Source organism: Phocoena sinus, chromosome 2 (assembly GCF_008692025.1).
Source record: "Phocoena sinus isolate mPhoSin1 chromosome 2, mPhoSin1.pri, whole genome shotgun sequence".
Lineage (NCBI taxonomy): Eukaryota > Metazoa > Chordata > Mammalia > Artiodactyla > Phocoenidae > Phocoena > Phocoena sinus.
Window position 1 is genome coordinate 127,903,725 of NC_045764.1, and position 26,053 is coordinate 127,929,777.

General features: G+C 43.6%; 2 protein-coding genes across 6 annotated transcripts in view; both read right to left on the reverse strand.

Annotated features, from left to right (window-relative positions):
* The window catches only part of CDKL1 (cyclin dependent kinase like 1), a 70,898-nt gene that overhangs the window by 16,111 nt on the left and 28,734 nt on the right, over positions 1-26,053 (reverse strand). For 3 of the 5 annotated variants that reach the window (XM_032618238.1, XM_032618260.1, XM_032618249.1), the window contains exons 2-6: positions 16,832-16,953; positions 6,351-6,423; positions 3,856-3,946; positions 3,065-3,265; positions 159-241 (exon numbers count right to left, since the gene is read on the reverse strand). In XM_032618238.1, the coding sequence (XP_032474129.1) occupies positions 159-241; positions 3,065-3,265; positions 3,856-3,946; positions 6,351-6,423; positions 16,832-16,953 (570 nt within the window). Of the gene's footprint in view, positions 1-158; positions 242-3,064; positions 3,266-3,855; positions 3,947-6,350; positions 6,424-11,454; positions 12,353-16,831; positions 16,954-26,053 lie in introns of those variants that run through there. The other 2 variants (XM_032618280.1, XM_032618271.1) reach the window with 2 other exon arrangements.
* Positions 1-26,053, reverse strand: part of LOC116748626 (translation initiation factor IF-2-like) — an 80,104-nt gene that overhangs the window by 9,317 nt on the left and 44,734 nt on the right. The gene's annotated exons all lie outside the window — the stretch shown is intronic.

Here is a 26,053-nt window from a genome sequence, read left to right on the forward strand (position 1 = left end):
CAAGTGGACCATGGTGCTCAGGCTGGTGCATAACTACCAAAACCTAGTTAGCCTGCAACTCCTCATGTATATTCATCGAGTGAGAATGATCCCCCTTAAACACCCTGGTAACCTTAGCTCTGACATGCAGAGAGCTCTTTCCAAAGTGGGTCACTCACCATATATTCAGGGTCTGGAATTTTTACCCCACTGAAGTACTGATTTGTGCTAAATACTTGATGGTGCCTAGGAATGAGGTCTCCTTTGGACAAGAAGAAAGAGAAAGGTAAAATTAGATAGGTTGTATATATTACAAAATACTGAGTATAGCTCCCTGAAATTAACATATTATAAATCAACTATACATCAATAAAAATTAAAAAAAACAAACCCAAAAAAACCCACAAAAAAGAAATAAATAGAAAATAAAGTCTTTTTCATCCTCTCAAAGAAAATTAGATCACTTAGCAAGCACTGCTCTATGGTTTCCTTCCACTGGTGCTGTGTTGGTCAGTGCCTATACCTACAAAGGCTGCAATTTGCTTCTCCAATCAGAGGGAGAGGCACTGAGGGAACTTTCAACAAACTGTGCCGAGACCCACAGTGGGTGGAGTACTGTGTTAGGCACAGAGGAGGCATGAACGGAAACTAAAGGCTGCAACGTTCTTGCCCCTCAAAGGCTCACAAAATGTTTGAGGAGTCCAGACCAAAGAACTCAGAAGCATGTGCGTGCACACACACATACACACACTAACAAATAATGGCTTTTTTAAAATAGCAAATGTATGCTGGAGAGGGTGTGGAGAAAAGGGAACCCTCTTGCACTGTTGGTGGGAATGTAAATTGATACAGCCACTATGGAGAACAGTATGGAGGCTCCTTAAAAAACTAAAACTAGAACTACCATACGAGGCAGCAATCCCACTACTGGGCGTATACCCAGAGAAAACCATAATTCAAAAAGATACATGCACCCCAATGTGCACTGCAGCACTATTTACGATAGCCAGGTCATGGAAGCAACCTAAACGCCCATCAACAGGCGAACGGATAAAGAAGATGTGGTCCATGTATACAATGGAATATTATTCAGCCATAAAAAGGAAGGAAATTGGGTCATTTGTATAGATATGGATGGACCTAGAGACTGTAATACAGAGTGAAAGAAAGAGAAAAACAAATATCGTATATTAATGCATATTTGTGGAATCTAGAAAAATGGTACAGATGAACCATTTGCAGAGCAGAAATAGAGACACGGGTGTAAGAAACGTATGGACACCAAGGGGAGGAAGCGGCGGGGGGTGGTGGTGGTGGTGGGATGAACTGGGAGATTGGGATTGACATGTATACACCAATATGTATAAAACAGATAAGTAATAAGAACCTGCTGCATAAAAATTAAATTAATTAAATTAAATTTAAAACAATAGCAGAAGTGCAACAACCACAAATCAAAATCGTATTCACTGAATACTGATGGGTCGAGATAAAAGTGTATTGGCCTAGCGCTTAGAACAGTGCCTGACACGTAGCAAGCACTCAATAAATATCTGAGAAAGGAAGGGTTAGGGTTAGGAAAGGAGCAGAGAAAGGGAAGGAGGGAGGGAGGAAACAAAGCATGAAAGATCTAGCTAGAAGGAATATGTTTCCAAATTGGAACCACCTTTACTTGTTTTACCAAATATCAATCACTTGGAAATCCCACTTTATGTACTGTCTAGAAGCACTAAAGATGTGAAGTAATAAAACAAAAGGAGCATTTCTATATTCTGGGGGATTATGTGAGGCTCACCTGCCCACATTTCAGCCAAATAAGCTAAAATCGCCCTCATGTAAAATTCCAGGGATATGACATCTGAAGAGGAATTTTGTTCAGAGAACAGATGGAGATGCTCAGAAGGGCACCCCTGGCACATCCAGGCCCACTTCCCAGAGCAGAGTGAACAGTGAAAGCCTGCCAGCCAGGGCCCCGGAAACGCTGCTATTGGACTGGGCTGGAGTTCCAACCTTAACTTTACCTTTCGCTCAAATCCAAAAACTGCTGTCCTTGCCCATTTTGGACGAGCAGACAAAATATGCTCTCTAATGCCTTGTCCCAGGTCTCAGTGAGCTTCCTCATGAGCACATTGTCTGTACCTTAATAACCTTCTTCCACCAGAGAGCTGGGGGGTAGGACATGGACATAGTGCCCTAAAATCACTGGGAAAACACAGTGCCCCTGGCAGGGCTCCAAGGTGACTTACAAGTCACTCAACAAAAGCTACCAGCAAACATTTACTGCCTACTGTGTGCAGATGTTGGTGGAGGATAAATAGAAATAAAAGACAGGATCTCAGCCTCAGGCAGCTTACAGCACCTTTGGAATGATGCAAGCACAAGACACAAGTACAAGACAAGACATGGCAACAGCAGATGCTACATAAGTTTCAAGGAAAAAAAGTTTGCTTCAAACTGGGAGTCATAGCTCAACTCCCTGACTTCTGAAGGGATCAATGACTGCTCACAGATCTGTTCGTCTGTCCCTTCCTTCCCCCTCTTCTCCTCCCCCCTATTCCCCAAGAGTAGAAACAAAGGAAAGGACTTTGGGGGTGGGAAAAATAAAACAAGAAGGGTGACATAAGAAGAACCAGGCTTTCTTCCCGACACTTAGAAGGTTGAGCATCTTCTAAATAGCATCTGAATAATCCGAACTAGCCTGACAGGCTGGAGTCGAGGACATCCAGAGAATGAATTACCACAACATAATAAGTGAAGCGAAACACAACAGCATTCTGTAGACTGCTAGGCCCTTATAGAAATGTATGTTTTTATTGTTGCTATCATCATTATTCAGAGTTTAACTTGATCCAAACTATGCTGAAGAGAGAATCTTGTGTCTTTTTGGACAATTAGAACATACTCAAAATTGTTGATTCTTTCTCTTAAAACAAACCCAGACACCTTTAATGGAGCCATTTCATTGAGACTTTCCCTCTTTGTGACTGTAAAGGGCATTAGATGAGACTAGGAACTTGGCTCTGCCCAGCACTGACACGGGTAAAACTATCCAGTTTCCAAAAGGCGGGACAGAAACACCACTTACCCAAGGTTTTCCTAATCAGATAGAGCTGATCCACATCTGATTTCCCGGGCCACAGAGGCACTCCTGACAGCAGCTCAGCAAAGACACAGCCAATTGCCCAAACGTCTACTGGGGGGCCGTACTGCATGTCCCCCACCAACAGCTCTGGGGAGCGGTACCACCTGGTGGCCACATAGTCTGTGTAGTAGTCACTCGGTCCAGCTGGCCAGTGATGGGACATGGAAAAGAGAGAGAGCAGTGCAAGCGAGGAATCAAAACCAGGAGGGGGAAGACCTGAGAAATCAAGCTTGTGTTCCATCTGTGGCTTTCCTAAATCAGTGGTTCACAATACTGGGTGCACATTAAAATCACTTGGAATACAGTATTTTAAAAATTACTGATGTTTGGGTAACCCCCCCCCAGTCCAATTAAACCAGAATCCCTGGAGGGGTATCAGTATAGTTTTTATAGTTAGAGTTTATAGTTTCCCAGATGATTCTAATCTACAGCCGAGGTTGAAAACCACTCTTCTAAAACAGTAGTTCTAAAATGTACTATTTTAGCAAAACATGGTAGAAACCAGGAGGGTAACATACTTTTGAATAAGCACTTTACTGTGGTAAAATTGACAGATAGCATACATTTTAAACCAGTGTATATCGACATGTTTTCAATTAATTGCAGACGTGTAATTTATAGCAAGCTTATGCCCTAAATATACAGGAACCAGCTTTCTATAGCATTTAGATTCTTTATCATGTTAAAAATCTTTCCAGCTTTGACACTTAACTAAAGAAAACTTCAATACTCACTCAAAAGCCGAGCGAATCCAAAGTCGCAAAGCTTAATCACAGAATGTTTTGTGACGAGGATGTTTTCTGGCTTTACGTCTCTGTGTATGCACTAATCACAAACACCAAACCAAAGCAGATTAGAAAGGAGCAACTACAATACATGGACTAAATAAAACATATGAATATTTAGCAAATATTTGAGAAATCGTTTGAACCTCTCACTGGCCTTTTGGAAAACAGACTACAGAACAGCAGCCTAGTACCATAAACCTAGTACCATACCCATCACAGCCTGAGTCAGCCCAAATTCCTGAAGGGCCCCTAAAGACCAACAAGTGTGAAAGGAAAAATGAAAGTAGGGTAGCCAGATAAAAAACAAATAAGTTTTTAGTATAAGTATGCCCCACGCAATGTTTGGGACATATTTATACTAAAGGGTTATGACTGTTCACCTGAAATTCACATTTAACTGGGTGTCCTGTATTTCATCCGGCTACCTTAGGTGACAGGGAGAATGTTAAAAGGCTCTGGGTGAGGCCTGCAGCATGGCTGCAGGAGCTGCAAGTTGGTGCCTAAGCAGAATTCACAATCCAGTTGTTTAACTGAGAACAGAACACATTCTGCCTGGTAAACAGGACAAGCCCTGGGCCTACTGAGATAAGCTGGGAAAGAGAAGGGCGGGAAGCAGCAGCTTGCCAAGAGACCTCCCTTCCAGCTCTGACATTCGTCCCCACCAGATAAATAAGAGCAGGCAGTGCTCACCCTCTGGGGAGTCGCTAGATGTCAGCTCCATCCCACACACATCCAGCCTTCTTTCTGTGCCTCCACCCCACGGGGATGTAGTCCCCATGCCAGAGTTTAGACACAAATCACCTGTGGTTTCCAGACTACAGCTGACATTGCTTAACAGGGTGATGCTGGAAGAATGTTTAAGAATCTTCACATGATTTTCTTATTAAATAACAATTTTTTGGCAAGGAACAAATCAACAACCTAATTAAAATTACATAAAAACAACCGTGGGGTCATAGTACTGTTCAGGTTCCTAATAACCTTCCCTTCTTCCAAGTGTTTTCCTCTCTGGAGGAGAATGTTGGAGACTTCTGCAATCTGAGAGACCCTCTCTGGCTTGCGGCTGATACCCTGGGATGTTCTTGACTCTCTAGAATCTGGAGAGATGACAGAGTTTCCTCTTGGGCCTGGCCTAGTTCTCACTCCAAAGGATCTTCGGGGTGAGACCTCCGTGTGTTTCCCCATGGGCATTTATTATTCTGGAAAAACTGGGGGGAAATAACTGAATTATTTTATTACAATCTATCTGATTCTCAGCAAATAATGGCCCTGAGATCTCCACTTTTTTTTTACCACTGGCTTCAAATATTACTATAAATGGGTACAGCCCTGAATATCATGACGACAGATGGTCAGAAGTGCTTGTAAGCAAGAATGTGCTCCTATTCTGCTCTGGGAATTCTTTACAAGTTTCTACAACCCTCCCCCCATGCACATGTGGCCAAACAGCTTCAGGGGCTCTCCAGGGAACTGTGGTATGCGTTATATTTGTTCTTAGTGTCTCTGCTTTTCCCCACCAGGGCCTTTCTGCAGTCTCTCTTGCTCCCCCATCCTAAAACCTGCTCTCAGGAAACTGCTAGCCCTCACTCGCAGTGCCTATAAGGTGTCCATGCTCCCTGCTATGCATGCACTTGGACAAGGACTGTAGCCGTGAGCTAGGTGGAGGAACAGCCGGGAGAAGTGCCGCCTACTCTCATATTTGCTTCTCTGGGAAGGCAGCTTCAGGGGAAAAAAAAAACCCATTTAGAACAGCGTGAGGAAGGGGATTCAGCCCCACCAGTGAAATTGGACCCTGGCTGTTGTCAGGATGACATATTGCGGTAAATTGCCCTTGTGGCCAAAATGAAGCTCTGATGTTGGAGTCTGGCTTCTGTGCACAGGGACTGGGCCATGTTGTATTGGAAGGAACAGCAGGGTTCCCAGCATCTGTGAGGTCACACCACCTGGGCAGCGGTCCACTGTGCTTCCCGCCAGCCTCGCTGTGGCTGGGAGTGCTAGAGGTTTCCACTGGCTGCTTTGTTGCAGACTTGGCACCTCTATCTCACCAATGCAGACACTAGTACGTGTGTATGGCACTTGAGACTCCACGTACTGCACTCAACAAGCATGAGCTTGTTGAGTTCCCCTCCCCAATTTCAGAGTATTTTGAGGGTTCCAGACCAACACGGACTCCAACTGAATGGGATTCTACCTTAAATCTGAGCAGTTCCTAAGCAACATAAAAATAACTACCTTCTTAAAATCATAAAAATGCATCTTTAAAACCTGAACAAGAAGGACTAGCTAGGTTGGCATTTTTAGCGTCTACTTACCCCAACCGGGCTTACAACGATTTGGGTAAAAAATTCTATCCACAAAAGTATGATATAAACTTCGTACAAAGGCTCCACCTCAGCTTAAGGGCAGCCTTCTGGTTTTTAGAGGGAGATCATGAGACTTACATTGTGTTTATGGCAAAAATTTATGGCTTGCAATGTCTGCCAAGTTATGCTCTTCACAAGATGTTCTGGTACCCTATTAAAAAAAAAAAGCAACACAGACACATTCTTTAGTGTTGCCATGGAATTCAGCTCAAAAAAAGAAAAAAGCAAACCAAGACAGGCTTAAGTAGTGGAAAATCCTAGGTCACACATACAGTCATCTAACTCATGCGACAGGCATTCCAGGGGTCCAAAGTGTAGAGAACACATGATCAGAACACTGCTGAATTCCAGGGACAGCAAGGTAACAACAATGTAACATCTACATCTATAGGGAGGGACCAGGAAGACCCACAGGGATTTCAACGGGTACTTAAGACCACCCACCTCGAACATCTGTGGCACCACTGGGAACCTGCCTGGTAACTTGAGCTCTGTCTCAAGTTACCAGGCAGGTAACAAAAAAGGAGCTTTTTGTTGATGGCAAGTTATTAGTAAATATCAAGCATGAAAGATGCTGTTTATTTTTTCAAGTTGTCCCAACTGATGGCCTTGAAGCCTAACTCATCTTCCACAGGTGGGCACATGGTTTCTTCAGATCCCCTAGGCAGCACTTTTTTTTTAATTTTTAAATTTTTTATTTATTTATGCTTGCATTGGGTCTTCGTTGCTGCACGCGGACTCCCCTCTAGGCTTCACGGCATGTGGGATCTTCCCGGACCAGGGATTGAACCTGTGACCCCTGCATTGGCAGGCGGACTCCCAACCACTGTGCCACCAGGGAAGCCCCAGCACTTTTTTTTTTTTAGGTAATGAAGATTTTACTGATGGTAAGGAAGAGGTTTACATTGCACACCAGGCAACAGGTGGTCATAATAAGTAGACGCCCACATAGGCATCTTGGTTCTTTCCTCACACCGTTCCTCTCTGGTAGCTGGCTGCATCCTGTTCACATCTCCCTGCCCTGTCCTCTATTACAGCATCTAAACCTCACGCCACTGCTCCCAGCACTTCCTCCCTGACTCTAAGCTTACATAACCAGGGCAAACAGTGGCCCCAGTAGGTCCTTTGTGTGAATCAGAAAACGGTACCTGCTCTGAGAGCATTTTTTAAAAAAAATATCAGGCAATGAGCAAAACGAACTACAGACAGAGTACATTTATTTTCAAAGACCCCCGCCCACCAGTTAGACTTAACTGTTTTTACAAATCAAACATTAAACAATGTTGTGATCCTCAGCCAGAACTAATATGTACACCAGGGAGGAAGCGCTGGAGTACTTGTGTCAAGGTGACCCAAAAAAGTCACTTCCAGCCTCCGGGAGGGGCTATGAGGCCACTGTTGTCACAGGCCAGATGTTCAGGAAATCCTTTCAAGCAGATAAGGGGAAGCTGGAACAGTGGGACAATGTGGAGGAAATGAAGAGGCCACTTCCATGAAGAAGAGCTGGGACATTCCTGGGCTGAAGTAGCTTTTCTCCAAATTCCCTTCCTTATTCTAGCGACATAAAGGTACAGATGCCAGAAAATCTCACCTGTCTAGAAAGAAGGCCTAGAAAGATATAACTAAGAAGAGGACATTTCAGGGGACGTGCTTTCCCCCAGCCTCAATTTTTTACCCAGAAAAAAATAGAATATATGTTGATTATGTAATGAATTAAGTATTAATATAAGGTTATTCAGTACCAGGCAATTTTAGTCTCTAAGAACATTTCCCAAAAGAAATTACGGGGCTTCCCTGCTGGCGCAGTGGTTGAGAGTCCGCCTGCTGATGCGGGGGACACGGGTTCGTGCCCCGGTCTGGGAGGATCCCACATGCCGCGGAGCGGCTGGGCCCGTGAGCCATGGCCGCTGAGCCTGCACATCTGGAGCCTGTGCTCCGCGGCGGGAGGGGCCACAGCAGTGAGAGGCCCGCGTGGCGCGGAAAAAAAAAAAAAAAAGAAATTACGCAAAAAGAGCATTTAAAAGTAAATTATAATAGCGTATCATTAGCGCTCCTCTAACACTAAGCACCTTGTTACACAGTTTTCAAACGTAAAAATTCTGTTCAAGCTACCTAGTGTCGTCTTGGCTCAGCTACTCACTCCACTTTTTTTTTTCATATATATTTTATTATTTATTTAGGCTGAGCTGGTCTCAGCTTCAGCAAACGGGATCCTCGCTGGGCATGCATGATCTTTCAGTTGCAGCATGCAGACTTCTTAGTTGCGGCATGCAGACTCTTAGTTGCGCACGCATGAGGGATCTAGTTCCCCGACCAGGGATCAAACCCGGACCTACTGTATCGGGAGCACGGAGTCCCACTCACTGGACCACCAGGGAAGTCCCTCACTTCCCTTCTTGATTACTCTGTTTCTGCTCTGGAATGCCAGGGCCTCAGATTCTATCTCTAAGACCCCTTTTAGCTGAGGATGATAGGAGCCAGGTTCTTCACTGTTGGTGGAGGGAGTTACAGATAAAGAAAGGAAGGAAAATAGAATCTATTCTGTGGCGCCTCACTGGGACTGGATACTCACATATGTACAGAGGGCGCTGTGCTGAAAAGGGTGCTATCTTATACACATGCTCCAGAAAGCTTTTCTGCTTAGGACAACATCTGACGGAGTGGTTAAGGTGATGAGAAGCAGCCTGATTTGGACTATATTTTAAAAATAGAGTCTTCAGGATTTTCTGAGAGATTGGATGTGAGATTCAGAGAGAAATCAAGGAATGACACCAAGTAATTAGCCTAAGTTGCTGGTTTATGGTGGGGCCCTTTACTGTGGAGAATGCTTGGGGAGAAGCCGGGGAGGGGTAGGGAGGGTGGATGGGTGAGATGCTTCTCAGCCATGCAAGGGAAGACTCTGGGAAAGGAGTTCTGAATTCAGAAGGAAGGTCCAGAGGGATAAATTTGGGAAGCATAAGCATAATGATGGGATTTACAGGCCTAAGAGTGGATGAAGCCACCTAAGGAATGAATCCAGAAAAAAGAAGAGAAGGTCAAGCCCTGAGGCCCTGAAGGAGGAGGGGGACCCAGCAAGAGACTAGGGTTGAACACCAAGTGAACTAAGATGACACTCAAGAGAACACAGTGTCACTGAAGCCAACTGATAAAAGTGCTTCAAAGGACTTCTGGGTTAAGATGGTGGATTAAACATACCCATCTATTTCACTCTCTCCTAAAACCTAACTAGAACGACACTGAAGCTCAATCTAAATATAATAAGACATCATCTCACCCTCAGGCAGCTTATAGTATCTTTGGGAAAATAAAAGTACAAGACAAGACATGGTGACAGCTGGTGAGAGCTACAGCTGTCCCTCTGGAGCCCACTGAGCTGTGGTCCAACTTGACAGAGGTACTCCCTCCAGGGAGGGTGAAGTGGAATCCATCTTCCACTCGTGGGAAGAGGTGCAGGAGAAGTGCACTCCTGGGTCCTCCACCAGTGTGACCTCACGGCACTCCTCCTGCCTGCTTTGGGGACTTTGTTTCACCCCCAGGAACATAAAAGCTTCCCAAGTGTTTGGCTCCAAGGAGTAAGGGGGTATCATTAGAAATATCTGTGGTCTAGATTTCTGTGTGACTGTACCATCATTTTAGCCAATTGGAGACAGAGATCCTTGGCCACACTAAGTAAGCAAACCCAGAAAGAGGAAGACCGGAGATCCAAGAAGTGGTGAATCAAACTATAGAGAAATTCCAAGAGGGGATTCAAAGGATGACAGCAAAGGGAAGTCCCAGGAGGACAGCTGGTCAGCGGGCTTGGAGAACAGCAAGCCAAACAGATGGAGAATGGGGGTCTAAAGGCAGGATATCACCAAGGGGGCAAAAAAGTGAACTAATGGATTACCTGATGTGATTATCCTGTGGAAAAGTATGCTGAGAGACTATTAAAAAGAGCGGAAAAAGTTAGCAATAGAATACTAAGCAAATTTAAAAAGCAAGGCAAACATAATTTAGAAAAAATACAAAAAGAAACCCTAGTATGGTAAAATGCGCAGCTATAAGTAATATTTACATAGGCATAATAATGGGAACAGTGAATGCTGAATTAATAAAATTTTAATGTAACTACTTGGGGGGAGAAGGGGAAGCAGAGGAAATAATGGTGTAAGAGAGCTAAATCCTCATCTATCAGAATAGTCTGTAGATAATGTCTAAAAATGTCTAAAAATTAATACATCAAGAAATAGCAAAAAAAAAAAAAGAAATAGCAGAACATCACTATTTTTATTACATTACATTGCTAGATTTAATTTGCTAAGGTTTTTTTACACCTAAGTTCACAAGGGATATTCACCTGTCATTTTCTTTCCTTGAAATGTCCTCATCTAGTTTTGGTATCAGGTTATAGTGGTCTCACAATATCCTTCTATATTTTCTGAAAGAGTTTGTGTAGGATTGCTATTATTTCTACCTTGTATGTTTGAAGGAATTCATTCATCAAATATTTTAATAATAGAAACCAAAGTAGCAGGACTATAAGGAAAAAATATATATAAATCCACATCATTGGTGATAAGGTGAATTGGTTCAGTTTGACAAACCCTATGAGCCGATAATCCCATTTTGAGAACTTCTAAAGAAAAAGTGCAAAAGAAGAAAAATCTTCTTTTTGTAGGAAGATTTTGAGAGTAGAATCATTTATCAGACAAGACACTGAAAATGGCCTCAATATTCAACAATGGAGGAACAGTTAGATGGTAATGTAACTAGATGTAATATCTTATAGTTAATAATAGATCTAAAAATTATACTGCAACATATTTAGAAACGCACATGAGGGGTTTCCCTGGCGGTCCAGTGGTTAAGACTCCGTGCTTCCACTGCAGGGGGCGCAGGCTAGATCCTGGGTTTGGGAACTAAGATCCCACATGCCTGCCGAGAGGAGAGGCGGGCAGGAGGGTGGGGCGTGGCGGAGAGAAATGCATATGAGAAAATATTAAGTGAAGAACAGAATTGGGGGGGAAAGTCATTTCATCACAGCAACATGGAGAATGTGCTGCTTCGTCTGGTAGGGCAGCCAGCAGCCTGGCTCCTTTTACAATGGTCCTCAGGTTTTCATATACAGACACTTAGTTTTGTCAGCACACCAAGACAGTATCCATTTCAAAGGGGCAGGCGAACATTACACAAATTTACTAACCTGATATATAAAGCCAGAATGCTAATTTGTTCATCCATCTTTAAATTCTGACTGCCAGCTTATGCTCTCGTTGTAGGCGATTCCACAGAGAAACTCAAGTTCTAATGAGAATGGTGTTTGGTGAGCAAAGAGTTGGAATGAGAGAAAGTACACAGTTTGACTGGTTATTGCCTTTATGCTGAGACAGTTTAGTTGCACCCATCTCCAAATTAGGAAGCTGTCGTCCTTAGATAAAATGTGTGTAATCAGTCACATCTAACCAGCCCGGCAGCCTCCTATCCCTTTAAGGATGCTTTGCATATCTCTGCCCTGATGCATAATGTGTTGGTTTCACAAAATAACTCCCAGAAAGCAAACTTCTGTCTCTCCTTCCAAGTTTTGGAACGGATGGACTATGACCCTAATGTCCTGATAACAAAATTAAAACGAACAGAGAGAAACCTAAACAACTGCTGTGTGAAAGTGAACAGATTAAACTGCATTTTAAACACGTCTTCAGAAATAAGAGAGACGAGAGAGATGACAAAGAAAGACCATGGATCTCTTCCCAGGTTCTCAATACAGTAATGGTCCTTTCCACCACTGCTCCTCTAATATTTGTCACATTACAAGAAGTCAAACAATCAACATCCATTCAAGCTTCACTTCTACACAAGGTTACAACAAAGATGGGGACAAAAGGGCTGGCCAAGCTCCTATAGAAATAATATGTTCTTTGAAATTTATCTTATAGAAATATTTATGTTTACTGTAGCCTTATTATTAGAGAAAAACTAGAAACAATCTAAATATTTATCAATGGGGGGGTTGAATAAAGAAACCATGGTATATTTGCACCATGGAATTCAATACCATTTTAAAAATATAAAAGTAGAGATGTATGTATGAATAGGGAGACAGCTCCCAAACACACTTACAAAATGAACAGTATGTAGAGTTCAATCTCTTTAAATATATATACGCATAGGAAAATAATTAGAAAACCATTTCTCAAACTTTATTTCTATATGTTTCTGTGTTGCTTGACATTTTTACAACAAACAATGCATCACTTTAAAAAACAGATTTTTAGAGTTTTAGAAAAGTCCTGGAATTCCATTGTCAGAAACTGAAAACTTATAGTAATGCCCTTTACCCACCAGATGTTCTTTGAACAAACTATATGAGAGTCAGAGGAGGATCTGGTGGTAATGGAATCTGTACAGGAAAAAAAATGGGTGAAGTGTCCGGCTGCACTTACACAGGAGCAGAAAAATGAGGAGAGAACACTTAAACCAGTTGTTTACGAAACTTTGACAGAGGAGAGACCAATAGTTAATAGAATAATAAGTACAAGGCCCATTCAGTCCCACAGAAGATAAGGAATATGCTTGTTTGAGAGCAAATATAAGCAACACGAACACAGCACTGGGAACTATAATGGACACGTATTTATGCCACTATAACAGGATATATTCTGGCATAAACTCGCTTGTTAGTAGCAGCATGAATGTGAATCTTCTCCAAAAGCCTTCCAAAGGAGTTCAAGAAGTTACCGACATCTTACAAGGAGATAAATTAGTATCCGTTTCAGATTCAAAGTAGAGATAAGTCTTTGAGTCTGATTTAGCAGGAATTATTTTTAATAATTAAAACATTGCCAAAGTAATAAATGGAACACGGAGAAAATATAAAAAAACAAAGCGGAAAATATCTATACAATCATCACTCAGAGATAATCTCTATTAAAACGTGTATATTAATTACTTTTCTTTGTTTTCTACCTATCTATAAATTCTATGAAAGTGAAATATGTTTTTTTATTATAGCATTTTTTCTTCATTTTGCAACCACTCATGAACATTTCTCTACGTCAATGTTTGTTTTATCTTATAAGCATGATTCTTAGAAGCTCCACCGTATCCCATTGTGAAGACATACTATAATTTACTTAACCAATCCTCCATCATGGGACATTTCAGTTGTTTCCAATTTTTTTTATTATAAACAATACTTCAACAATAGACACTTTTTAAACTAAATATTTACACACATACTCGATTATTTTCTTGTGGTAAGTTAACAGAAGTAGGCCCACTGCCAAATTTCCCTCTGGACAGGTTGCTCTAGCAGTGTACTAATGATTTCCTTTGACAATATTAGGTTTTAGACATTTTTAATCAAAGTAACTATTTTTAAATGAAAAATGAAACATTGTTATGATTACTGTTCTTTAAAATCATCTTTAAGGATCAATTTATCAGTTTGCTGACTCAGTCACTCCACAGCAAGTATTGAGAATATACCAAGTGCCAAGAATTAAGCTAAAAATTACTGGGGATGCACAGATGAGGAAGGCACAGCTCTTGCCCTTAAAGATTTTATAGTTTACTGGGCAAACATAAATAATTCCAGAAGATGTAACGGATACCACAGGAAGGAACTCCCGAGTCTCCTAAGGTAGGTATCATAAGGAGGTCATCTTTGAGCTGTATCCAAGGGCAAGCAGGAGTTTGCCAGGCAGAGTACAGAAGGCAGGGCAATCCAGGTGTCCTAAAGCCTAGGATGCAAATGATTCCATGGGATTGGAAACTGGTGGGAAATGGGGTGATCTTGCAGAGTGAGTGAGATCTTGTATCCCATGCTAGGGGTTTTTACCACACCAGTAAGCTTTGAGGAGCTATTAAATGACTTATGTAGCGGAGTGGCATGATCCACTTTATATTTTAGAAATTTGTACCTGGAAATATAGTGATCACAGGACGTTCTTGGGGTAAATATACAAACCCAGGGAGGACCAACCTGCCATCAGGCAGGAAAAACGTCTGCATTAGCACATTATCTTCTGTTGATATTGTCTAACAGATCACATATGAAACTAAAAGAGAACTGCAGTCTTCTGAGCTCTAGGTATTAGATCATCAACTCATAACACTGTAGAGCTGGAAGTTCTCTTAAATTTTACCTGGTACTAAACTCTCATTTTTAGAGGTAAGGACACCTGTAAGCAACTTGCTAAAGGTCACACAGGTGATGCTGACCCACTTTTACTGGGAATACACTCACAAGGTTTTATTTTATAGTATAGCTTTATTTTGTAGATCTCTACATTGAAACATAAAGTTTTCCTATGAATTTCAAAATCGTTGGTTGACAGAGTTAATGACATTTACTCCTTAATGATGACAAGCAAAATTCTGAAATAGCATTTAAAGGATCGGAGAATCCAAATAGTCAGGATAATGGAAAGTAACTTTTATTTTTAAAACACACACACACACACACACACACACACACATCCTTAAACTTCAAAGTAAATGCATATGATCTGACTTAGAATAAATCCTACTTTTCAAACTTGCTCAGTTATTAGTGTTCCTTAAGTCAATCTTATATTTGACAAACCATGGCACAGTGTCATTTGGAAATGAAGCTGCTAACCACACAGGTGTCTACCAGTCTTTCCCTTCTCTAACCCACCTCTATATTAAAGCATTTTCTGGAACATATATAACAGATTTTAGCCAGTGGAGTTAAAAAAATCTGCTTCCAAGCCTCTGATCACTCCTCTTCCTGTCTTTTTATTCTTCTGCTGAAACTATATGCTAAAAAAGAACTGACTCCCAATTGCTTGCAGCCCCCCACTAATCAGTGTTTCTAAGTGACTCAATCTAACATGATTAATCAAACTCCCTGCAACAACCCCCTAGTTCCACATAGCACGAGTAACTTATACTAGAAGGTTTAATTGAAGTGTCACTAGCAAGCTGTCAAAAGAGCAAATATCAACATAGTCAATGTTTTCTCCCTTGAACACATAATTTCTCTGTATCAATGACTTGCTGAAGGGAAGGAGGTGTCTGTTCTCTTGGCTCTCTCTGGCTGTGTAAATTAACAAGAAAAGCCTGTGCCATGGTCACTAATGAACCGTGAACCACTTTAATCCCATCTGCCCGGAGCTCATGGCAGATCATACATAAGCACCACCACATGGCAGAGCAAGCTCTTGGCCAAGGCTTGAAAGCCTTGTTGAAAGAGCCTCAGCCTCCAGCCACTGGAGTGCGAATGTGAGCCAGGATGGGGTGCCGTTCCATCGTTCTGATCTCCAGTGCACTCTACATAGCGTCTTCAGCCAAAGTTGGGCTCCCAGGAACACAGCAAAAGACAGAGAAGAGGACATATCCTTCCCTGTTCGACTTCTCTGGAGTCTCCTCACCTTGCAAGTCAAAGGTCGCCTCCTCCATGAAGTCTTCTTTGATTGACCCACTTTGAATCATATCTCCTAGGACCTTGTAATCATTCTACCCTCTCCCTCTGGCACAGTCACTGGTTCCAGGGGTAGCTGCATCACCTGAGCTGAGCCAATCAGTCTTCTACTGGACTTTGTATGCAGACGCTACCTTCTTCTAGAACTTCCTTTCTTCTAGAATGGCTACCCAGGTTGATAAAAGCCTGTGGCAATGCTTTCTAGTTCACACTTTTCCCTTCCTAACTGCTTCCATCTCACAGCACACACACATACCCTCCAAAATCAACCCTGTAAAGGAGACTCAACTCCAAGGCAGAATGAAGCCAACATAGAGAGGAAGAGTTGGGAGTCGTTGGTGCGGGGGAGAGGGAGACAGAGAGAGAGAGAACGGCCCCACCTAAGGCACTCTGCCTTAAAGACACCCAGCTGAGGAGTGGGTGGGAGCCAAAATCCAGCCTGCATTCTGCTCACCCTGGCAAAGAACGACCTTCAGAGGAGGGGATCTCACCCCCACCCCCTGCCTTTTTTTTTTTCAAACAAAGGCTCTGTCTGCTCACCGAACCTTCTGCTGCTGCATACAAAGGTGTTGCCTGTGCTAGAAATGTGTTATAAGATCAGCAGGACCTCCAGAGTCACCTCTCCAATCACAGCCACCACCACTTCCTTTTTCACCTACACCCGGCTTCAGTTGGGTTTTTTGTCATTTGTAACCAAAAAAGTTCTGACCAATAGAGCAGACCAGATACCTGGGTTGCTTCAGATAAAACACCACGTTCGTTTTAGCCTTAAACTTCCTATTAGCCATTGTTTTTGAACTCTTCCTTTCAATCTCCAAGTCCTTATGCTTCCCTAGGCAGACACAGAATAACTAATATCCCTCCTTTTCTTTTCTAGAGACTGACATAGCATTTATGCAGAGATAATATACCAAGAAATCAAGTTCAACCGAATAATGTAGTTGCTGCTTTCTTCATGAAAATGGTGAGTTATGGTTTCTTTCTCAACATTTCTGGTAACCCCTCAGCAGCAGAGTATGGTGGCCAAACACTGGCTGCCCTTGCCTGCTGTGAAAAAGGGTCATAACTGATTTTCCCTCGCAAACCCTAGTGTGTTTTGCTGTGTTTTGTTTGTAAACGACAGGTCACTCACCCTCTTTGGTGTTTGTCCAGCTCGTGGAGCACCGTGTGGTCACAGTATTCAAACACCAGGTGAAGCTTCCGCTTCCTCCTGAAGACTTCGATAAGGTTGACGAGGTTGGGATGCTTGAGTTGCTGAAAACACAAAAAGCAAGGTGCTAAAGTCGAAGTGTGAAAGAGTTTTCTCTAATTTTGGCCCAACAGAAGAAAGCTATTTCTCCTTTAGAAAAATTCTTGTCTTGGGTTGACGGAGGCTGTCGATAGCACTATCTTTCTTCACTTGATGAGCTGTTCGTTAGCAGCCTGTAAGTGAAAAATGATCATGATCCTGGTGGTTAGTGAAGGTAAAGAGAGATATGAGGAGGCTGGGGAAAAAAAAATGAAAATGTCCCCTCCTACAGAGATCTCCCTAGACTGGTTCAGTGTCCCTCGTGGCCCCCCCTGAAGGATGAATCCTTTGGAATCCTTCAAACCTACTAAGTAATTGTTCAATTGATTGTTTAATGTCCTCTGCTGCCAACAGATATAATGGATACATTCTATAGAATATAAGAACCATGACAAACATCAGGGTCTGTGTTCTCTTGTTTACGCAGAATGATGTTTTATTCCCAGCATGGGGCCTTGCACGTAATAGGCATTCGATCATTATTTGTGAATGAATGAGTAAATCAGGTTTCCTAGGCTGATGAAACCTTTTAAAAGAGAAAAATGAGGAAGACTCTCCAATCTGATATGCCTGAAGGAGTGTATCTAGAAAACACAGGCAGGAATGAATGTCGGTGTTGACAGAGATAAATCTTGTACTTAGCTTTCTGGCCCCTCCTGTCCATGATCCTACTGGAAACACTACAACTAAGCAAACTACTGTGAAGAGAGCAAAAATGGTTAACTTGCTTTAGGGCTTGAAGGCCTCTGGGCAGTGACCTAAGAGAGCAAAAGAGGAAGCCGAAAGGCTTCTTAAGGCCTTGTCTCAGGAATCAGGTGATATAACTTCTGCCTCATTCTAGTGGTCAAAGCAATCATGAGATCCACCCCCCAGATCCAGCCCAGGATGAAATACCACGAGCAGAGCAGGGCGCAGGTGTTCCAGCTGCGCTCAGCCCCTGCCAGCCCTCATCTAATTCGGCTACGTGGGCGAGCCCATGCATAGACCCCCGAAGGAGCACTCAGCCAAAGCACAATTGTGAGAAGTAAGAAATCATCCTTTTTTAAGCTACTAAGTTTTGTTTTTTCAGTACGCGGGCCTCTCTCTGTTGTGGCCTCTCCCATTGCGGAGCACAGGCTCCGGACGCGCAGGCTCAGCGGCCACGGCTCACGGGCCTAGCCGCTCCGCGGCATGTGGGATCTTCCCGGACCGGGGCACGAACCCGTGTCCCCTGCATCGGCAGGCGGACTCTCAAGTACTGCGCCACCAGGGAAGCCCTAAGCTACTAAGTTTTGGGGAGGTTTGTTAATGCAGCACTAGATAATAACCCTGTAGTAGAATCACCAGGGGAACTTTTGAAAACTGCAGATGCCCTGGCACCACGTCCAGAGATCCTGAATTGGTCTTGGACAGGGGCCCAGCCATCTGCTTTTTTCCCCCAAATTCTCCAGGTGATTTGATATGTAGACAGAGGTATTAATCATAGGTAGACAGATATTTCATAAATGATAAAAGAAGGAGAAAAACTGAAGTTCTTGAAATGCACACTCTAGCACATTTGTATAGATAGTGAGAAGAGAAACAGTCAGCAAGAGAAATACTAAAAAAGACAAAGATTTTCTCATTTTCTTTGTAAAACCCCTCTATCTTAAAGATGTGAAATTCCTGCTCCAGCGATTACACTTGATGAAACAAATATAAAACAGCCAAGACACTCTAAAGCCCATTAGCCACATTTGGGCCTCAGAACAGAAGGCACTCCAAGCTCTAAAGCCCCAGATTTATGTTCCCATAGCTGGAAACTTAGCCTGAACTAACACTTTCCAGATATAGGAGGACAGAACTGACTGCTGTTTTAAACCAAAGAATTGCATTGGCTCAGATGTCTCAAACAGAAAGCAAACGACCAAGTGTAAAGGGGGTAAATAGCAGCTTTATGACAATTAGCGGAAAGCAGAGATTTTCTTACAGCCTCTGAAAAATAACTGTCCAAAGGCCCAGACCTCAAATCTTAGATTCTTTTCATTTTCCATGTTCCATATGTAGTCCTCACATCTTCAGCCAACTTTTTTAGCAAAAGTACAAATGTATCAATTCTACCGAAACAAATACCTGGACCTTCTCAGATGCCAAGACTGGCACCTCCAACTTGTCCCATCCATACCTGCAGTGATCACCTGCAGTGATCACCAGGGGCACTGCTGCCTCAGGATAAAACCCAAATATCCTCTCAGTTTGACCTCTGCTTACTTCTGCAGCCCCATCTCTTAAACCCTAGACACACTGAATTTCTCTCACTTCTTCAAAGGCTCACACTCCCTCTCGCTTCAGGACCTGTTCACCCGGTTCTCTCCCTGAAACACTCGCACCCTCCAGATGTCCGTTTCTACGTCTGGCCCGCCTCTGCCCCACCTGACACCCTGGTATGAACTAAAAGAGCTATAACTCTGCAACCCAAGCATGGGGACCGTGTAGCAGGTAAAGAGCATTGTCACAGCAGGATCCACTGAACCGGGTGGGACTGTAAATATTATATTACACCCATCTTCCTGTTACTGAATGCCTTCTGAAAACCTAGATTCTAATAATTGCTGCATATCTATTCAAATAACAGAGAGATTCTCTCCAATTTTTGTGTATTGTAAATAAGGTTTTGATGAACAAGCTCCTAACCAGCTGACCTTAACTTTGAATAATTTAATTTAATGTCTCTAGGCCTCAGTTTTCCACCTGTGAGAGCAGGAAGCTCAAGGGCTGCTGTGACAGCTTCATAACACAAAACACATGAAACAGTGTCAGGCCACATTGTTCTCTCCAGGAAGCTTAACTGTTAATATTATTATTGGGGGTTCAATCTGTTTCTATTTAGGCTGACTTTCTCAATTCATTGTATTCAACAAGTATTTATCTATCTTAATGTGCTTAAGGCACTCTGCTAGTCCTAAGGATATAGAGACATAGCAAGTACTTGACCATACTCTCAAGGAGCTTAGAACCTAGGAGGGGAGACAGATGTAGAACAAGTAATTACAGACATGATAAGTGTTACAAAAAGCCCCCAGGAAAGGGTACCTGGCTCAAGGGTAGTGAGTGGCCCAGGGAAGATCTCCTTGGGGAAGGTGGCCATTTAAGAAGTTAGTTGGGCACTATTTGGAGTCCCAGGAGTACAACATAAAGCTCTAAACAGATACGGCCGAACTGCTTTCCAAAAGGATCAAACATACTTACACCTCTGTCAGGAGTGTGAGAGTACTTTTCACCATACCACCGAGGCGCATATAGACATTTAAGGCTTGTGACGTTTATCGTCAAATGCTTCTGGCAACATAGGAAGATGTCATGTGACACTTAAACCACTTGTCTCTCCTATCCCCTGCCATGAGACAACTTTTATGTAGCTGCAAATAGCCAATAACTTATTTCTCAACTGATTTCCAGAAAATTCTTCATTTAGAAAAATCAATTGCTAAGACTAAATTCTAATTAGGACTTACAAACGTTAAATTATAAATATCTTAAAATAAATTATTAACTCTCTGTAGGTAGCCAGGATTCTGGGTGACCTGAAAACATTCCAGAGCAGCAGATATCTGGGAGCCAGTCCCTGTCTTGGCTGTGTTCTTTGTTATATTATAGTAAAGATCTGAGAGTGTCTGCTCAGCCTCTGGCACTATTCAAGGCACTAGGGACACACTGGTGAATGGGACGGAGGACTCAGGCATTAAGCAAAGAAGTGCCATGAAGAGCCCTCCATATATAAAAGACTAGGCTGCCTTAGAGAAACCGTCCTTAGGAAGTGACTTTGAACTGAGTCCTGGAGGGTGAGAAAGGTCTGACCAGACCAAGGGAAGGGGTGGTGGTACAGAGATGGTGGCTTTCCAGACAGAGGACTGGCTCTGAGCCAGGAGGGAACTTAACGCCACTTAAGGAACTGCAGGATGGTGTGGTTTGAGTGTCAAGCACATGGAACTGATGCCAGTGAGACAGGCAGAAGGCAGGTCCTGTGGGCCCTTGCAGGATATACTAAGAAATTTACGTTTCATCCTAAGTGCAATGGGAAGCTACCGGAAGGAATTTTAGCAAGATGGGGTAATTTACCATTTGGGTTTTTAAAAGCTCACTATGGTGGCAGGATACAGAATGGCTCAGAGGAGGCAATATGGTGAGAGGAGACCAGTGAAGAGCCTGTTGATAGCTGAGAGTTTGGACCAGTGCTGAGGCAGGGGAGACGGCAAGAAAGGCACTGTTTGGAGATAGATTTTATTATTAGAATAGTCCGGATGTGGTGATGGACTGGAGGTGAGGGATGCAGGAGAGGGTATCAAGAAAGACCAAAGGTTTGTATAATGGGGGTGGATGGTGGTGCCATGACTGAGAGGAGGAGCAGGTTTTGGGGGGAAGGAACTACTGTTCTGGCACGCTGGGTTGACAGGGACTCTGAGGTACCAATACAGTCGTCAGGTCGGCTGGAGTTTGAACTGAAGATAAAAGCCGGGGAGTCAGCATGAGTGTAAGCAAAGCCATGGCTAGAAGTGATTGTCCAGAAGAGTGAGAAGGAAGAGGCCAAGGAACCCCAGCACCCAGGTATGTGGTAGATGAGGAGGAAGCAGAGGAGGGGAAAGGGAAGAAGGTTCCCCAAGATAAGAGAGAAGACAGCAGAACGTGACACTACAGAGATATCGTGGAAGGAGGAAGTGGTCCACGGTGATGCTGCTGCTGAAGAGTCAAGTGGGAGGAAGCCTGAGAGGCGCCGCGGGGGCGTCCTAAAGGGGTTCGTGTGACCTCACCAGAAGCAGCGTCAGTGCAGTGGTGAGATCAGGAGCCAGATGGGGTAGATTTAGCATCCCCAAACTGTACTCTTCTCTGTTGACTCCCCTGACCTCAGGGGCAGAGCTCAGAGGGACACCTCTGGTCCTGAACCCAGTCTGCAATTGGTAGCCTGAAGGTCTTGATCAAGGCTCCGACATTGTGAATGTTTGCATTGACGAAGGTTTGGATGTTTCTTCTTCAACCTTGAATGGGTTCCTTTAGGGGCATTGGGAGGAATTAGATAAGAACCAAGCAACATGATGGACTGTCCACAGGCTTACCCAACATGCTTATTATACATAGGAGTCTTACTAGAACAGACTAAACTACCATATGTACTACAAAGATGGAGAAAAAAAAAAAAAAAGATGGAGTTCAGGGCTCTTTTAATTCTAATTCCTTCCTGTTTATGAGTATATGAAACCAAAGCCTCAGGCCTGGTCTTATTCGTCGGCACTCTGAATTGTGCTGGCTCAATCTGGAGGATGTCAGTGCCTCTTCCCAGGCCACTCACCATCCTTCAGTTATTCTATATCTAGAAGCCTGGGCCGCCTCAGACTCAGATTTAGTGTCTCTTATATAAAGTTTCTGCCTTTGACGCTCCTATTTTATTTTGGTCTCCTTTTTATTTTCTCTGCTTTTTGAATATGGATGTTTCCTATTACACTGCGAAGCGAAGCATTTTCTCTGACATTAAAAAAAGAATGCTATTTTCACCCACTGAATTTAACCTGAGCCCTGCTTGGTTTCCACCGCAGAGCTGAGAGGGCTACACATGCTTCTTGGGCAGCGCCTCCACCCTGTCATCGGCCCTTTGTCCTCACTGCCCACCTATCCGTTGTGATAAGCTCCGGCTTCTACATCCTCTAAGGTCAAATGTTTGGCCTTAGCATTTTGAAGGATTTTTGACCCAGCTGCCAACACTTCAGATCAGGAAATGTTACTTTAAAACCCTGGTTACCAAGATCCTCTTGAAAACGCTGGCAATCTAGCAATCCTGGGCCTGCAGTCTGTGGCGTCAGCGGGTTGAGACTGAGAAGCAGCTGTCCACGGTGGATAAGGCTGGGTACGTGAGTTCATCACAGTACCCAACACGCCCTACCACTCCCTGACACTAAGGCTAAGTGAAAGTTGCCCTTTATCATCACTCTTCCAGTATTAATTTTCTTAAAGTTAAAAGTGACATATTTAATGTGCCCATATCTCTATCAAAAGTGGGAAAATATACAAGCAATAGAAATAACTGCATATTTTAAGACAAATAAGAAAAAATATATTTGTTTGTGAGAGTGAATCATTTCTCCCACACCTGCCTGGCCCCTGTAGGTACTGGGTTTGGGACTTCTACCCTAGGGATGCCTCAGCGCTCACGTTTCTGGATTGACCAGTGTACAGACCATTGCATCTGTGGTCTCCCCTATCCCTCAAGTGCTAAGGATTCTCTGGTCTCTGTTCTTCGTGCAGAGCATGGGGGGATATTTATCCTGTCTGTGCTTTAGAGGAAAACAGACCATTTTCTCAAGGATCATATCTTGTTTTCCTTTCAAAAACATTCTTCTTTGGCCAAAAATTTGCGGTAAATAAAAAAAGAACAGGGATTAAAGTTTAGGAAGTTGAGAGCTGTCTTGGTAAAATGTTTTTCACAAGCCTTTACAATTTTTGAACTCGACTCTTGGTCTCAGTTACACAGATCCCTTTGCAAGAATCTTTTATCAGTTAACATTCACCCAGAATGGAGAAAAGGGATATCCCCCTCCTTTATAATAATTAATACTGGGTACTTCCCAAGGATTCCCAGATCAGCATATTATAACACTCTCAAGAAACTGAGACCCAGCCAGGTTTAGAGCTTGTCTAAACTAAGAAAGAATCAAGGTTCTTCATATTTCCTCTTGTTCTTCCTTCTCACCCGGATGAATGCTCTCAACTAAATCATGCAACTCAATGTAAGAGTTAATAGCAGCAGTACCCAATTTCAGTTTTGATTCAGAAAGAAAACTCTAAATTTTACCCTTACCTCATTTAAGGACTTAGGACTTTGGAAGTACAAGTATGGTCCTGATAAAATGATACCAGTGAAGAATTCATATCATAAAAATGTCAGTTCTTCTGAAAAATATGTGGATGTAATGCAATTCCAATCAGAATACAAAAAGGATCTTTTTAACTAGATAAAATGGCTTTTACGTTCATATAGAACTATAACTGTTGTAAAATCATCAAGGAGAAAATTGGGTCAACTTGCTTTACCAAATGGTTAAATTTTCAATAAAGCACCTGTAATTGTCATCATCATCATCATCATCAACAGCCCAGAAGACTACAGACACAGAAATGAACCAGCAGAAGCAGTACCGAGTCTAGAATTAGATCCAGATACGTAAGGGAAATTAACATATGACACAGGTAGTAGTACTTCAATATAGTTGAAAAATGTGCTTTATTTAATAATGATTCTGGGGGCTTCCCTGGTGGCGTAGTGGTTGACAGTCCGCCTGCCAGTGCAGGGGACACGAGTTCGTGCCCTGGTCCGGGAAGATCCCACATGCCGCGGAGCAGCTGGGCCCGTGAGCCATGGCCGCTGAGCCTGCGCGTCCGGAGCCTCTGCTCCGCAGCGGGAGAGGCCACAACGGTGAGAGGCCCGCGTACCGCAAAAAAAAAAAAAAAATAATAATAATAATGATTCTGGGAAAACTGGCTACTCATCAGGAAAATTAGAACCATATCTCATCACCCTATATACAGGAATAAATTTTACATATATTAAAACATTTACAAACATTTAACATAAATATATTAAACGTTTTAATATAAAATAAGTAGTAGAAAAAATTTAGGAGAACTTTGTAGGACCATAGCTTGGGGAGAAAGCATCCTAAAAACAACACAAGAGTTCCAGAAGAAAATAAAAGATAGGTAAGTTTAGCTAGATAAAAATAAAATAATGTTGGGAAGATGACAAAAGTTCTGAAGATGGTTGAACTGATGGTTGTATACCAATGTGAAGCCACTTAATGCCACTGAAATGTACATTTAAAAGTGGTTAAGGACTTCTGAGAAGATGGCGGAAGAGTAAGACGCGGAGATCATCTTCCTCCCCACAGATACACCAGAAATAGATATACACGTGGAACAACTCCTACAGAACACCTACTGAACGCTGGCAGAAGACCTCAGACCTCCCAAAAGGCAAGAAAGCCCCCCACGTACCTGGGTAGGGCAAAAGAAAAAAGAATAAACAGAGTCAAAAGGATAGGGACAGGTCCTGCACCAGGGGGAGGGAGCTGTGAAAAAGGAAAAGTGTCCACACAGTAGGAAGCCTCTTCGCGGGCGGAGACTGCGGGTGGCGGAAGGGGGGAGCTTCGCAGACGCGGAGGAGAGCACAGCAACAGGGATGCGGTGGGCAAAGCGGAGAGATTCCCGCACAGAGGATGGGTGCCGACCGGCACTCACCAGCCCGAGAGGCTTGTCTGCTCACCCGCCGGGGCAGGCGGGGCTGGGAGCTGAGGCTCGGGCTTCAGTCGGAGCGCCGGAAGAGGACTGGGTTTGGCGGTGTGAACACAGCCTGCAGGGCGTTAGTGCGCCACGGCTAGCCAGGAGGGAGTCCGGGGAAAAGTCTGGACCTGCCAAAGAGGCAAGAGACTTTTTCTTCCCTCTTTATTTCCTGGTGCGCGAGGAGAGGGGATTAAGAATGCTGCTTAAAGGAGCTCCAGAGACGGGCGCGAGCCGCGGCTAAAAGTGCGGACCCCAGAGACAGACATGAGACGCTAAGGCCGCTGCTGCCGCCACCAAGAAGCCTGTGTGCGAACACAGGTCACTATCCACACCCCCCTTCCGGGGAGCCTGTGCAGCGTGCCACTGCCAGGGTCCCAGGATCCAGGGACAACTCCCCCGGGAGAACGCACGGCGCGCCTCAGGCTGGTGCAATGTCACCCCGGCCTCTGCTGCCGCAGGCTCGCCCTGCACTCCATGACCCTCCCTACCCACCCCCCGGCCTGAGTGAGCCACAGCCTCCGACTCAGGCGGCTCCTTTAACCCCATCCAGTCTGAGCAAAGAACAGATGCCCTCCGGCGACCTACACGCACAGGCGGGGCCAAATCCAAAGGGGAGCCCCTGGGAGATGTGAGAACAAAGAAGAGAAAGGGAAATCTCTCCCAGCAGCCTCAGAAGCAGCGGATTAAAACTCCACAATCAACTTGATGTACCCTGCATCTGTGGAATACGTGAATAGACAACGAATCACCCCAAATTGAGGAGCTGGGCTTTGAGAGCAAGAT